The following is a 16,695-nucleotide window of genomic DNA, read 5'->3' as shown; positions in this document are numbered from 1 at the left end:
CCAAAGTTCAATGTAGATGCATCAAAACGCATTCTTACATTAAAGTACCTTTTTATCTCTCCTATATAAAATTCTTTTGATGATATTTCTCAAACAATACTGTTTATTCATCCCTTGGATAAAGTGCCTGCTTTTTTGTTTTTTAATTTTGTCTATTGGCCGTTTCTGTGATATGCAGGCTCGATAACCACAAATCCCTTCACTAACCCAAACAAAAAAAAGATTGAAATGAATCGGTGTAATAAGTGGTAAACAAATCGTGTGATTTGTTCACGATTTGATCACGATTCAAATGGTATGCAAATGAGCTAATAAATCGGTAATAAATCGTAAACAAATCGTTTAATAAATCGTTAACAAATCAGGACTTTAAATTGTTTTGCTAAATAATGAATCGGTAACAAATCGGGTATGCTGAAGTTGAAATGAAAGGAATTTGGAAATCGGTGGCACTAATAAATCGGTAATAAATCGTGCTAATGAATCGGTAATGAATCGTACTAATAACCCAGCATTATTTTTAAGGGACGAAAGCATGGGTACAAAAAGTTTGAGGACGAATTGTAATTCTCTAGAAAGGGTAGCATTAACTATAAAAACGGCAAACTAAATGTTCTAGTAAGGAAAGAACAACATGAAATATATAGATTCTATTTACAGTATAGCAATTGCAAAATTCAAAAATATGATACATATTAGAACATATGCATCAGATCTAATTTATAAAATTTCTTTAAAGTTGTCATGAAAACATATGACAAAAAAAATCTTGTAATTATTTCCTAAAAACTTAACAGCTTCAAATATAGCGTAAAGAGTTAATGTGTGCACTTAAACATGTCCTTTTACAACTATATTAGACAATCAAACATTTGCACTTACTCCATAACAGTTAAAATTCCAGTATTTTAGAGGATGCATGTGGTGTCTCTGTGTATTTCAGTTATCCCGCCAAAATGCATTAAAGATGGCTGACAATATACTCATGTTTCCCGCCCAAAAAGTCACAACTTTACTTTTTAATGAATCGGTAATAAATGGTACTGCGCAAAATATCTGTTTCTAATGAATGGTAAACAAATCAGTTAATTGCAATGAATTGGGGAGGGACTTTCTCTGCTAAACCCGATTTGCTTCCGATTCATTAAATGAATCGTAAACAAATGGTGTTAATAAATCGGCAAATCCCGATTTGTTCACCATTTATTCACGATTTTGATACCATTTGTTACTTGATTTTTTTGTTTGGGAAATTCCAGTTAATTTAGTTCTGCCCATTGTTTTGTCGTTTAGGGCAAAGCCACTATTTTATCTGGTGACCATACGCCGCTTTTCATGAAATTGCACTCTGCATCATTGAAGGTTCCATGTCCACTACAGTATGAATACATCTGCGGATGTCTCTAAATTACATTCTGGTACTTATAACGTGTGTAAATGTTGAGTTTTGCTCCACCCAGGGCTAGGGGTCGTGGACGGTAACTTGCATTTCTACTACCATCCATGAACAGGCCCAATCAAACCGAGCCTGAAACATTTTCATTTATGTCGTGTTGAGCGACCTGTGGTTTTTTATTTTAATAAAACTCATTAAACAGTTACCCGTTAGCAGCATGTAATTTGTGACGATTGTCATTTTTTTCTAGTACTCGAAGGGACGTGAAACACTGCAAGTTTTAATACATGTCATCTTGCAAAAAAAATCCTATGATTATTTCAAGGATGCTCAAAGGGTACTTGAATCACATGCAAGAGTTAACCATTGAATGTTCCACATTCATAACTTTCAAACCCTTGCAAAATTAATTATTAAAAATGACACATCTGTCATAAGCGCTTGTTTTCATGCAAAATCGTTCTATTATATCTGTACAAATGCATTAATATTTGTAAGCCATTTAAATCTCAAACAATGTAACATGATAAATATTTTAGTGATAGTTACATGCTGCAAGGATGTGTTTGCATAGTTACGCGGTTATATTTCAAACCTGATACACAATAATTCGTGTTAAAATCTTTATTTACGAAATTGTAAAAAAAAAACGATGAAAGAAAGCATATCTGAATTTTCGAAAATATATATGCTGACATTGTGGACTTAAATTTATCATTTCGATCGTTCAGGCATCTACGAATGAAAATACCACAAATTAAATAAAGTTCGCAAACCACTTTGAAAATTGTGTGGTAAATCGCGCACGTTCACAAAAGTACAAGCATCCAAAACAATATCTGTTTAATATATAACTCCAAAAGATATGATATGACAACTATCAATTTTTAACCTCATTACTAAAATAAAAAAAAACAAAACAAAAGAAAAACAAACTTTTTTTCTCCAAACCATGATTCGAACATAAGCTTACAAACATAGATTGGTCCTATTCACACGTTTAGTTCTCACAGTTGTAACATTCTTCTTGCATTCCTTCTGTCTGGATAAAATATGTTACTATATACATTGTAATAATGTTTTTTGTAATAAGATGTTTTGGTATTGGCTTTCCGACTAACTTGGACTTTTGCAGTCAAAAGAAAAGTGACCATTATGCAGAAAATCTTTAAATCAGAAAAGAAAAACATACATTCGCTCCGATTTACAATTTATTCAGTTTGTTGTCTGTGGTCAAAGACAGAAAAACAAATGAATGATAAACACATGACCTTTTTGGACCAGTCCAGTTAATTGCAAGAAAACGGTAGACTATATTGAAACATTAAGAATAGCAAACGAAGTCAGAGTATGATACAGTAAGGTCAGCTGCAAACAGAAACTGCAGATGAAAGAAATAAGACACGTGTTACTTGAAATATCCTATAACTAGTGCTTTTTGATGATAGGAAAGTAATTAAAAAAGGGGATGGTTTGAAAAAGGTGGTAGAAGGAAGGGAAATGTAAAATGAAAATGGAGGGGAACATAAAATAGTATGGACATAAAAAATGGGGAATATTAAAGGAGTGGGAGAAGGGAAATAAAACAAGCAAAATACAAGACAGAATACAAACTGTAAATAGTGGCATCGCCTTGGAACGGCCAGTAACATGTATACATTTTACAACATTTGGGTTTTGAACTCAATACAAAAATGTCTGGAATTGTATTTCAGTATTTCAAGTTACTTAGTGACAAGGAAACTCCAAACAGACTGTGCTTTCTTCTAGAAACAAATACCTAGTAAAAGTGAAGTTGGCTGAACATGTAGCTGGAGGATTTAACAAAGAAACATTAATTGTTGATAATCTAGGAGAGTGTATTTTGATATGAATTGGTTAGAGGATGCAAACATAAAAAGACTGTTTGTGTTCTTTTTCTATGAATAATTTACGAAGTCCACTCTGGAGCTTCGTCGCACATGGCTGCAGCAGTGTAAAAGTTTATTACATGTGTGTGTTCCTTTGTTGGGCTGAAACTACCCGCCCGCTTAGCTCAGTAGGTAGAGCGTCGGTCTACGGATCGCGGGATCGTGAGTTCGATCCTCGTGCGGGGCGTATGTTCTCCGTGACTATTTGATAAACGACATTGTGTCTGAAATCATTAGTCCTCCACCTCTGATTCATGTGGGAAAGTTGGCAGTTACTTGTGGAGAACAGGTTCGTGCTGGTATAGAATCCAGGAACACTGGTTAGTTTAACTGCCCGCCGTTACATGACTGAAATACTGTTGAAAAACGGCGTTAAACCCAAAACAAAGAAACAAACAAACTTTAGTATTATTTAACAATAACTATCCCACCCATACGATACATTAACCTGATATAGAGAACTAAAAAGATAATATCTAGATCAATTTTAAACTGGAGTTGTTCGATATAGAAATAAAAGGATTCATATGATATACTAAATTGAGTACCGAACATGTTTGTAATTTACAACTCCCGCTTGATGATTTTTAAACAATTCCGGCTATAATAATGAAATAAATATGAGTTTACAATTATAACATGTCCGCCACGGCTCCTGGGGGCAAACTATAGAGTTATTGATTGTTACGAAAGATAGTAAAACTACGACAATTCTGTCAATGAATTTGCTTTCAAGGTTCACTATACTGAAAACATTAATGTTAGAATATTTTCAAAATGGACCGGCTAAATAGGGTATTACATTCATTTACATTTGTATAATTCATTGTCCTACAAGCGGTGAAGTTAAAAGCCTCTCAGAAACTTAGAAAAATGGTGGTGGATAGAATCCAAGTGTTTTTGAAAAAAAGAGAAATAATAACGTTTTAAGAATAAACTATTTATTATGTAGAGATAGTACCTAAACTTTTGAATTATAAAAAAAGATAAAAAATCTGACATTACGTGCTTGAATATAATATTTAAGATCAAGCAAAGTATTAAAGTCTTAACTTAATCATGTTAAAACATGTGGTATTAGTTTTTCTGAAACATCTTAATATTTATTTTTTCATTTACTCTTCTTTAGGATAGGTACCGATAAAGTGATTGATAAATATTTAATCCCCGATTATAATTTTATTTTAGCTAGAAGAACCTGCGAAAAAGTTGTCAAATACATGCACATTGTATGATACCAGAAAATGTTTAAAGTCTAATAAAATAAATTCAGATCCACAGTTATAATGTTATTTGTACCATATCAAACATCATTTATATAATTAGGAAAACCTCGCTAATATCTATCCTGAAAATAGAAAATTAAGTAAACTAAAAACGGGTTATTTACACATTTTAAACTAACAAGTCGTTAAATTAGTAACCATTCCATCTTGCAAAATCATATTCTGTGATTAATACATAAGGACGCTCAAAATGTTCTTGCATCACGTGAAAGAGATTTGAATTTTGCACGTTCATAACTTTCAAGCCCTTGCCGAATGCTAAACTAATAATTAACAACGATATCCTTGTCAGTAATGCCTGTTGTACAAATGAATTAATATTGGTAAACCATAAAAAATTCATACAATGTAACATGATATACTTTTAATGTTAGGTACATGCATGAATACTTGCGCAGTCGTGTTTCAAACATGATCAGTCAATTCTTCGTGTTAAAGGCACTCGCTACAGTTTTTCCGGACGGGTCTATATTTACCCCAACACCGTGCCAATTTGGTTTCGATGTAGCTCACTGCAGTGTTGGTGCGGTCTTCCGCGCATGCCCGGAAGTGATCATCTAATGTCGCGTACGGCAAAATTTCGCAAATTATTGTATGTTCGCATGCATTTAATGTACAAAATGTATAACATACTGACTAAAGGTTAGGGTAAGTATCACCATGGTTACAAAATATATACATTTAAAGTACTTTTAGTTCAAATTGCTTCAATCCGACATATACTGGAGTCTGTTATTTATACCAACGCTCCAACTCTGCATTGAGTCACAGCTGTTTCTAATTCCGTACCGTACCCGTACAGTACATTCGTAACCTATAGGTTTTGTTAAAAACAAGGCGGAAACTTTCGTCGTTCTATGCCATCAAAATGCTTCAGAAACACCTTAAAATCCGATTATTAAGAAATCTGCCGTTTGATAATTTTATATATACATTTCTAAGTCATTTGCTCAAACACTGAAAGAGTATTTCGTGCCGACCTGCGTTGTATAAATGCCCGCCACACCCCACTTCGTTGTAATTTGATTTAAGCGAAATCTAATATGGTGACCTATCAATTTTCTTTTTGTTTTAGATAAGGTAGACATAACCAAAGGTATGTGCAGAGTTCGATTAAATTCTATTATGTGAAACTAGATAAAATAGCAGAAGTACCAACTTAAAACTGACAAATATATGCAAAAATAGCCCTTGGGTCTGCTGAACAAGTATTCCTTTCTTTACAAAATCATGTTCTTTTGATTTCTCTGAGCATGTTTCAAATGGATATATTGTTTTCCGTTATAAAATGCTTAGATAATCAAATTTATGCTGATTATTGTACTTAACTGAAATATATTTTAGGATTACAGAAATTTTGAAAAATGTTTAAAATAGCACCATATCTAGGGGCAAATTAAATTGAAACAAAGCTGGTGACCTAGTATTTTTATTTCATTTTTCAATACATCATAACATGATCTTTTAATACAAAACATTTCATCAAATTCTTTTATTGAGAAAAAAATTACGAAACTGTAGCGAGCGTCCTTAAAAGCATTCTTTATGAAACTGTAAATAAAACGATGATAGAAAGTGTTTCTTGCTGTTCGAAAATATATCTTTTGACATTGTAGACATAAATTTATTATTTTGGTCGTTCAGGCATGTACGAATTAATCTACCACGAATTGAATTAAGTAAATAAAAAGGCTTAAAGAAAATTGTTTGGTAATTCTTAACACCTTCACAAAGTATAAGCATCCAATACAATTTCATTATACAATACTACTTGAAAAGATATGATTTGACAACAGACATTTCATTACTTAAATAAATCAAAAACAACATGTTTATCTTAATTGACTCCATACCATGATCAGGTTATGTGCTTTCAAAATAGATTGGTCACATTCACATGTTTCAAATATTCTTCTTGCTTTCAGGCTAGGACAGGATGCAACTTGAATTTTTGCAGTCAAAAGAAAAAAGTGACAATTACGCTGAAAAAATAAATCCGAAGCTTTAAAAAAAAAAGAAAAAAAAAGGAAATCAGACTTTTCTACGATTTACAATTCAAACCTTAAGACATAAAATTACATAAAGAAATTTACAGTTTTAAACGCAAAAGAAATGTATAAAATTATATTTCATATTACTTCCTAACAAAAATCCTCCAAACAGACTGAAATGATTTTTAACTCAAAATTAAAAGATCTTTTTGCACACTTCCTAAGTCTTTCTAGAAACAAATGTCTCGTAAAAGTGAAATTGACTGCATATGTAGCTGGAGACTTCAGTTGTGAGAAAAAAAACAGGATGTCTTTCCAATTCTTTTTAGTTTTTGTCACTACATTCAGATATTTACGTTTGTCCTTAAAATCTTAGATTAAAAAATGTTCGAATTCTGTATCCACAGAATTATTTTCAGATTGAATGTTAGGGGATAACGCCACAACTTTTATCAACTAAAAAGAAACTGGAAAATGCTTTTATTGATATAGACATGTCCATCTTCTACACCCCCGCCCCAACAACAGCTTTATTAATGTAAATCTAGACGAGTGTATCTTGAATTTAAATTGATGACAGGGTGTAACATAAAGAGACTGCTCGTGTTCTTCTGTCTACGGATAATTTGCCAGATCCACTAAGGAGCTTTGACGCATATAGCTGCCGCAGTGTATAAAATTATCATTTTTGTATTTCCTTTGTTGCGCTGAAATTCATTGAACAATAACTATTCTACCTATATGATACATGAACCTGATATAGAGAACTAAGAAGATAATATCTAGATCGATTTTAAACCATGTTGTCTGATATAGAAACAAAAAGATACCATCTATTCATCTACTGAAGTGAGCACAGGGCATATCTTTAATTTACAACTCCCTCTTGATGATTTGTAAACAAGTCCGACTATAATAATACAACAAATATATATGAGTTTACAATATCAATATTGTCAGCCACAGTTGGTATACAATATTCATGAAGCAAACACTAGAGTTATTATTATCATAAAAGATCGTAGAGCTATTAAGCTTTTGTCAATGATTTTGCATTCATAGCTCACCAGATTGAAAACATTTATATCTATCTGATTTAGTTAGGTAAATATAATTTATTTTTGTACAAATTGAAATGGTTTCGGTCATGTTTCAAATCGTTTGAATAGAAACACTATCACACACATTAGAAACAACGACGGCAGATAGAGTTCAAGAGTTTTTGAAAAAAGAAGAAATAGTAACACCGTTTTCAGGCATCACATTTTGTATATAAAATTACTCGAAAGATATGAGAAAGATAATGATAATAAAACATTTTTACATATATGAGTGATCAGTGTCAAACAGAAAAGTACTCGACGTTTTAGTACACAATATCTTTTAAAGAATTATTGATCAATATATATTGTTTTTAGCAAGGGGCTCGTTAGAGCCACTTGCTTTAGTAAGGCTAAATCCGAAGACACTCGATGAAAGGCTTTAGACTTGAACCACCAAATACGCATGAAGAAAGTAGTCCTTTGTTAACAAAAGGAAAGCAGCGATAAGCTTTTGCAATATCAGCTGGAAAATGAATTTGAAGTGATATTACTTATACAATAGATATAACTCAACAGAAATTTGTTGTTAAAATATTGTAATTACAGAATTAAGAAAAATGTCTTCCTATGCAAAAGCGACCTTTAACGAATGGAATCATGCCTATCACGCATGAACTGTATAGGAAAATGCTTTTCGATTAATCAAATGGAATTAGACTCTTCCACGCGTTTAGACTGATAGAACCCAAGCCAGGTATAAAATTAGAGAAGGATAGCAATCGTTGATTGGCCGAGTGTATATATCGATGTAAACGTCACGCGGAGGTTCTTTTATCTTTAGATCTGTTTTGTAGGCTGCTACAGTAAATCATTGTAGTCTGAACACCACTAAATCCGGCTATTTTTTATTTCATATAAAATCCACTTATTTTATAATGGGTTTTCGACGTTTTCTAGCATATCAGACTTTCAGAGTCTTATATTCCCATAAAGAACTATATCGCTACTTTAGAAAAACAAAACGAAAAAGGGGGTGTTAACTTTTATATAAGAAAACTACAGTTCGTTAAATACAACCCGCTGAATTAATCCTTTTCGCTTCTTTCAGGTTCTCTTTTCGAGACACTAAATTCTTACGCCACCATTTTTACCTAGCATGCAATAGGAACATGCCGATTTCGATAGAATGCAAAGTAATACATACTGAAACGCGGTAGAGTAAAAGTAAACACATTGCTATTGAGAAAAGTCACTAGGGAAGGAAAAAGGATTAATTCTATTTATATTTGGACTACTAGACCTGCAGAGGCTTACATTTTGATTTGGTTGTGATCAGTCTATGTATATTAAAAATGTTTGGTACGATTTGCCTAGTTTCGTGTAGGCGGCCGTGTCTAAAATTTTACCTGAGGTAACAGAAGTCAGAAAAAATAGAAACGGTCATCCATCCATCCAGATTCAGCTCAAGTTTGCGGAAAAAGTAAACTGTTATGAGACACTTTTCTTCCCACCATTATTTTCGTCTGGTCACATGCTTTTAAAATATACATATGTTTTAGCCTAGTCATTTGCAGATAATACGGTACAGGTCGCGCAAAGTGTGCATTTTGGGCTATTTTTGCATCAAAATTTAGTGTCCTGAAACCGGAGTTTTACTCGTTTTTATCTTACAAACAACGGAATCGGCAGGTTTAAAATATGACATGATGAAGTGTTAAATATAATTATTCAATACATCCGCCCAACACTTCCCGGGAATTTCTCAAAATTTGAATTTTTAATGATTTTTTTCGCACTGTTATCAACGCAGACTCGTGGAATTTTCAAATTTACTGTCCCTTGCCCCCATAACTGACTCTGTATTGCTAAGATGGATCAGTGGAACAGACTACAATGGAATCACTTTCAACTCCGACTTAGAAAACATATTTATAATCTTTCGCCTTGTGACATTAGAATAAATACCAAATACCAAAATAGAGATATTGTTATGAAATTATTATATAATTAGCCAATATTAATACAATATATAACAATACGCCAATATGGGCCATTTGTTTTTCGGCGCAAGTTTCGGATGTGTAAAAAAAGTCTTTTGAAAACAGTTGTCCGGGAACCCTCTTCAGAAGTGTCTCCGCCATTTTGCCAAGCCACTGGAACTAAATTGTTAAGATTTGAATTATTGAGAATTCATCTCCTCGTTGTTATTATTGTACAGTAAATATAAGAGTTGATTTTGTCACATAGCTTTTATGTTAATCTGATTTTTATGTAAGTTTATAATTACGAGTGATCATGTCTTAGTCATGGTCTTGCCACTTCTTCTGCGGTAATAATTGTCAACAGTTAGACATCAAAATCATGGACTTAAAGGAGATATTGATATCTCCTTCAACTGCGTTCAGCTCTTCGGAGCCCATCTCTGTTACTCACTTCAATGACGTACACTTGGCCATTGACCTGTTTATATGAGAAAGTTGTCACAGTCTACTCTACTGGTTCTTACTGAAATTCTGTTAAAAGCTGGCATGAAACTAACAAAACAAAGATGGTTTTTGAATGTATATGACTTTATTGGTGGTACTTAATAGGCTAGTATTACTGAGTGTATACATTTGTCCAACTGACAATCATGGTCTACAATGAACCCTTGCTGTTTGATTGTTAATGCCATGTTATTTATTCTATCTACCTCCATTGCTAAAAGCTTTATAAACAGTGGTGAATTACTTTTGTTCGTTTCTTTTGTGTTTCCAGAACAAATATTATATCATTAAACAGCATTTTGTCTCATATCATTTCCAGGGAATGAGACATCGGTACCTATGTATGTGAAATGATATCTAGTGTTGATTTCAAACTATTTGGTTCATTATATAAACAAAAGAAACGCTTTAAACTTTATTTGATCAATTAAATTATCAGCATCGTGATCTTAAAATTAAACGAGGCGACAACAATACTTAATAAATATCAATAACAATTTGCAATCCCAGCTGACATAAAAGCAATTACATCTGCAGTGGTGAACAATCGTAAACTTTTATTATTGAAGCCGAGTAACTGTTCGAGAGTGAAATCAAATACTTGGGGAAAAATGATTTGTATATTATAAACAGTTAGGACTGGTCTTTAAATGTATCATTAGGAAGAAAACAATGCATTTATATGATATTCAAGGAAATGTATGAAGCTTACATAAGCAAACAAAGCTGTATCAATACAAATAAAATCTTTAAGAATATTCGTTTGAAGCATAGGCCGCAGCCAAGTTATTTGATAGCATATTCAATTAACTTTTAGTCTGTTAAGGGCTTAACACTCTAACATTCTCTAAAATAGGAACTTATAAATTGTTGTGAAAAGGAAATTGACAAAGAAACAGATCACTAAAGATAATATTAATGAAAACATTTTTCATAACCATTTATCTGACGCACCGTTAAACCTATGTGCACTTTAGTGCTAAACTGAAATAAATTATTACTACATCTCAAAGAAAAGTAGCTAAATATATCGTGAATGATCGTTTAATAAGAAGAAATGCAATGTGTTCTCATTAACTCTTTACTTACTTACAATCGAACTTTTTAAAATATATATTTCTGTCAATTTTCTAATATCCAAATACACATGATTTACAACCTTTGGTAGAGTTAACTTTGATTGCAGTATAATTCTTATTTAATGTGATATAATGTTAAGTTTTAAAAATGTAACAAAATAACTTTTACAGACATATTTACTTACCTATTTATTTACTTAATTATTTACCTACCTACTTACCTACCTACCTACCTACCTATCTTCCTACCTACCTAATACATGTTTATGTGTTTTCATATTCTATAGACATTGAAACCTGTTTAACAATGAGATACAGCGTAAGTTTTGGACAAAGTGTTAAATTTTCTCATACTTTGGATCAATTGAATTCATAAAATAGTTCTGAATAACAAAGATTTCCTTCTTATTTTTCTGGGTTGCGTTCTGTGTCTTTAATCAAACGTTCGAAACAAAATTGACATCCTTTCTAACGGAACAAAACAGTTTCAAAACATTTACTTGAAGGTGTATGAACAATGATTGTAGAAAGTATTCAAGAAGTAAGGCATTCACTTGAGGTTCTTTTGTAAGACAAATACAGCAACTATTCTTAGGTCTTCATTCAATCTAAGCAACATTTTATGATATTTTCAGTTTTCTTATATTCTGTTAGATTTTATTTATCAATAAATAGATTAGTAAAATAAAAATTACACAGATTTAGATCCCTTTTTGAAATGCATATTTTAGTGTTTTTTCGTAATTACCTCCCTTAAATATGAAAATATTTAAAAATCGGAATATTTCTTAATTTCAATACAATTTCTAGTTTAATATTTGCATTTGATATATATTGGGATATTTCAACAACTAGAATAAGAAGGCAAAATTTAAGACAGTTTGCAGCTTCAGAATTCATTTATTCTCAAATTATATTGGTTGTGCATTTAAGATAATTTATGCAATGGGAGGTATCAAAGTTTTACAAACTTGCATCGGCTAAATATATAATTTTCAGTGCAATTCTTTTAGAAATAAAATAACAAGTTACTGTTCTCATATTTATATCCTTCCTGAAACAATGTATACTTAATAAATTAATACTTAAGTCAATTATTGTATCTTGGTTTGGCATCTAGGATAGGAAAATCAAATTTTAAAAACACTTCTAGTGAAAATCTTATATGTATTAAGCACTCACTGAACACAGTTTTGAACAAATCTTTGACCCCACCTAAACATGATTAATCGCCTTTATAGGCAAAACACAATGAGCTGAACAATGATTTAATTAAATCTTTTATGTAAAAAAGCCAAACTTTACATATAAAATATTTTGTAAAGAAAGTTAATGGACACATCTTGTTCAAAATAAATTCCAGTATCCAAGGCAGAGCCATCTTTTAAAATGTGTGATTTCCCTAATGACTACTTTGAAAATATTGTGGAAAGCAATCACTTTGCTGTCAGTTTTATAATCTTATTCAAGCAAAGCTGATAATACTATGTACGTCTGTTATATATAAAGATGATGTCATTAATTTACCGGAACAGAATTCTGTTAATATAGTTATGAATTCAAGAACAGCATCTTACATTTCAGGATCAGTTTTAAACATTTGCAGTTTCAGAAAACTGTATTTTTTTATTGATATAAAACACGTACTTGCCGCTTAAACTCGCTAGACTGTTTAATTTAAGAACATTTTAACTTTTAAACTTATTTCTTAACTCATTTTGCTTGCGGCTGGCAAGAGGTTTATGATAAGTAGTACTCTATGATAAGTAGGTTTACAGTTGGACACTACACTTCCCTCTTTGTGTCTGATGGAGGAGGGGGAGGACTCTATGGTAAGCAGTTTTTGAATCCTACCAGGACTGAACTGTTTTGATATCTGTCTTCTGGCCTGTTTCGTCGGGCCTTTAAGGGTGTTTCTCTTGTTTCTCTATCTTCTGAAAAGGCATTGAGTACATACATTTTTGGTTCTTAAGGTTTGCTTTTTATTTATTTATACACGAGCATTTTTGTTTCCATTACGTGTGTAAAGAGATTCACCTGGAGGGGATTACTTTTATTAGTCCCCTACTGGTTGAAAACCAGTTACGGGGACTATAGGAACGCACTTTTCCGTCATTCCGTCCGTCTGTCCGTCCGTCCGTCCGCAATTTCGTGTCCGGTCCATAACTCTGTCATCCATGAAGGGATTTTAATATTACTTGGCACAAATGTTTCCCATGATGAGACGACGTGTCATGCGCAAAACCCGGACCCCTAGCTCAAAGGTCAAGGTCACAATTGGAGGTCAAAGGTCAACAGGGCTTTTTTCCTGTCCGGTCCACAACTCTCCCATCCTTGAAGGGATTTTAGTATTACTTGGCACAAATGTTCCCCATGATGAGATGATGTGTCATGCGAAAATCCCGGACCCCTAGCTCAAAGGTCAAGGTCACATTGGAGGTCAAAGGTCAACAGGGCTTTTTTCCTGTCCGGTCCATAACTCTCCCATCCATGAAGAGATTTTAATATTACTTGGCACAAATGTTCCTCATGAGGAGACGACGTGTAATGCGCAAAACCTGGACCCCTAGCTTAAAGGTCAAGGTCACAATTGGAGGTCAAAGGTCAACAAGGCTTTTTTCCTGTCCGGTCCATAACTCTCCTATCTATGAAGGGATTTTAATATTACTTGGCACAAATGTACCTCATAATAAGACGATGTGTTATGCACAACTTTCAGACCCCTAGCTCAAAGGTCAAGGTCACACTAAGCAGTCAAATGTTAACATAGCATGAACAGGGTCTGTTTCGTGTCCGGTCCATAACTCTGACATTCATTAAGGGATTTTAATATCACTTAGCACAAGTGTTCCCCATGATGAGACGACGTGTCATGCGCAAATCCCGGACCCCTAGCTCAAAGGTCAAGGTCACAATTGGGGGTCAAAGGTCAACAGAGTTTTTTTCCTGTCCCGTCCATAACTGTGCCATCCATGAAGGGATTTTAATATTACTTGGCACAAATGTTTCCCATGATGAGACGACGTGTCATGCGCAACACCCAGTACCCTAGCTTAAAGGTCAAGGTCACACTTTGAGATCAAAGGTCAAGAGGATTTTTTTCCTGTCCGGTCTATAACTTTGTCATGCAAAGCAGGATTTAGATATCAGTTGGCACAAATATTCCCCTGGATGAGACAACATGTCATGCGCAAGAACCAGGTCCCTAGGTCTAAGGTCAAGGTCATATTTAGAGGTCAAAGGTCAAATTCAAGAATGACTTTGTACGGAACATTTCTTCTTCATGCATGGAGGGATTTTGATGTAACTTGAACAAATGTTCACCACCATGAGGCACCCTTGTTTTTAGAATTACGTCCCTTTGTTGTTACTATAAATAGATTTTATTGTAACTTTTTTATTACTGGCGGTAGAGAAAAATCGAGACCACTTTTCTGTGGTACAGCATGCATGTTACATCCAATTTATAGGTGTATTTTGACCGATCTCTACCTGGTAAAGAGTTTCTTGTGGACTTATATTATATAGATTTTTTTTTAAAGATTAATTTCCCTTTGTTGTTCCTATAAATAACTTACATGATAACATTTTTATAATCAGCCAAAAAAATTCAATATGAAAACAACTGTGGGTTTTTATATATGCACATTTTAATCCAAGTGTGTTGTTATAACATACTGTATATGTAGTACAATATTGTTTATACATCATTGACAGATATCAGTTCATTATGTTATACTGCAGTAGAGAAAATTAGGTGCCTTCCAGTAGGGGACTTTGTATTGCATGGCAATACTTCATTCACTTGTTTACACTGTCCTGTGTCTTTGGAACATAGTGGGGGTAAGAGTGAGGTTGGGTGAGCACCATAAACCGGTTTAAGCTCCCCAGTGGTGTTTTTGCCACTGACCGTTCCAAGGCGGTGCCCCACTGTGTTCCTTTGTTTGTTCGTTTTGTCCTAATGTGTTGGTTTTTTGTGTGTGAGCGCATGTATATGTGTGTGTGTTTGTGGTGTGCGCGTCTGCGTACTGTGGTTTCGTTTTGGGGAGGCTGCGTTTTTGGTACGTGGCATTCCCTGTTTGATATTTGTCTTTGTTTTTTAAATCCCACCAGGACTGAGCTATTTTTATTTCCGTCTTCTGGCCTGTTTTGTCGGGCCCTTAAGGGTGTTTCCCTTGTTGCTCTGTCTTCTGCAAAGGCATTGAGTACATGCGTTTTAGGTTCTTAAGGATTGCATATATATATATATATATATATATAGTAGAGAGAATTTATACGAACTAAATCACCATCACAATATACCAGACCAATTACGACAAAGCGCCTAGCAGTACAAACGAACACGCACATGCCACAGCAAGTCCACTAACCCAATAAGATTAGTTTCGATGCTGCTTTATATACGAGCCCGAATTGCACTACACGTTCGTACTGGTTCAACATTTACATATATATACTCAAATCTCTGTTTTCATGTCTCACAAATCAGTAGTGACATTTTAGTATATATATACAAACACAAGAGCATTTTTGTGTTTTAAATTACATGCCTTCTGTTGCCTTTGGGAATGTTAGGGTTTCACTTGGCGGGGATAACTTTTATTTACACTGTCCTGTGACCTTGGAACATGGTGGGGTTAAGAGTGAGGTAAGGTGCACCATAAACCCGTTTAAGCTCCCCAGTGGTGGTTTTGCTATTGATCGTTCCAAGGCGGTGCCCCACTGTGTTCCTTTATTTGTTTGTTTTGTCCTTGTGTGCTTTTTGTGTGTGTGCGTGTGTGTGCGTGTGTGTGTTGATCGTATGTGCGTTTGGGGAGGATGCGTTTTTAGAACGTGGTTTTCCCTGTTGGATATTTGTTTTTAGTAACAACTGCTAACAAAACCAAAACAAACCCCCAATATCTAGGCTATTGATATGTATCTCGTTACATAAACACTTATCATACTAATTTGTTAACATACAGGAATGGTACGACATGGGAACAGAAGTCTCACCATGGAAACAGAAAACATTCACAGTTGTAACGTGACATATATATGGTATAACGTCGATTTTGCAGAGCTCTTTCAAATTTATGCAGCAGGTTTGTGCATTTCTTTTCATATCTTTGTTGCAATATATACGTGAAGTTATACTTAGAAAAATTAAGTTATATTTTCAAGGCCTGATGAAATCATTGCTTTTTCTGAATCATCTTCAACATTATTTAGATGTGACTTAACCACTGTTGCGATATTCAATATCAGTTCTTGCATATGTTGATACAGGAAAATAACTAAACACATAAAGAGCACTGACTAAGTGCAAATGGCGGATCAATAACCTCGGGCACAATGCCTTTTTCAAATTTTCAAATGATAAGTTAACTGAACCCGCCTTGAATGAGAACCTCTCCGTCAGATGTATTGTGTTTTGTTATTTAAAGATCATTGAAGTGACATAATTAATTGGAATTTAGCGCTCATGCATGTATGTTTCATAAACAATGTTTTTATTGATTGAT

At 33.6% G+C, this 16,695-nt stretch overlaps 1 protein-coding gene across 3 annotated transcripts in view; it reads left to right on the top strand.

Moving 5' to 3' along the window:
* LOC123554171 (glutamate receptor 2-like) overlaps window positions 1-16,695 on the top strand; it is a 75,892-nt gene that overhangs the window by 40,612 nt on the left and 18,585 nt on the right. For all 3 annotated transcript variants that reach the window (XM_045344120.2, XM_045344122.2, XM_045344121.2), the window contains exon 2: window positions 16,156-16,275. In XM_045344120.2, coding sequence (XP_045200055.2) covers window positions 16,156-16,275 — 120 coding nt within the window. The remainder of the gene's footprint in view (window positions 1-16,155; window positions 16,276-16,695) is intronic.

This window comes from Mercenaria mercenaria, chromosome 7 (genome assembly GCF_021730395.1).
Source record: "Mercenaria mercenaria strain notata chromosome 7, MADL_Memer_1, whole genome shotgun sequence".
Taxonomy (NCBI): Eukaryota; Metazoa; Mollusca; class Bivalvia; order Venerida; family Veneridae; genus Mercenaria; species Mercenaria mercenaria.
Note: the sequence above shows the minus strand (reverse complement) of the source record. Positions and strands in the feature narration are given on the sequence as shown.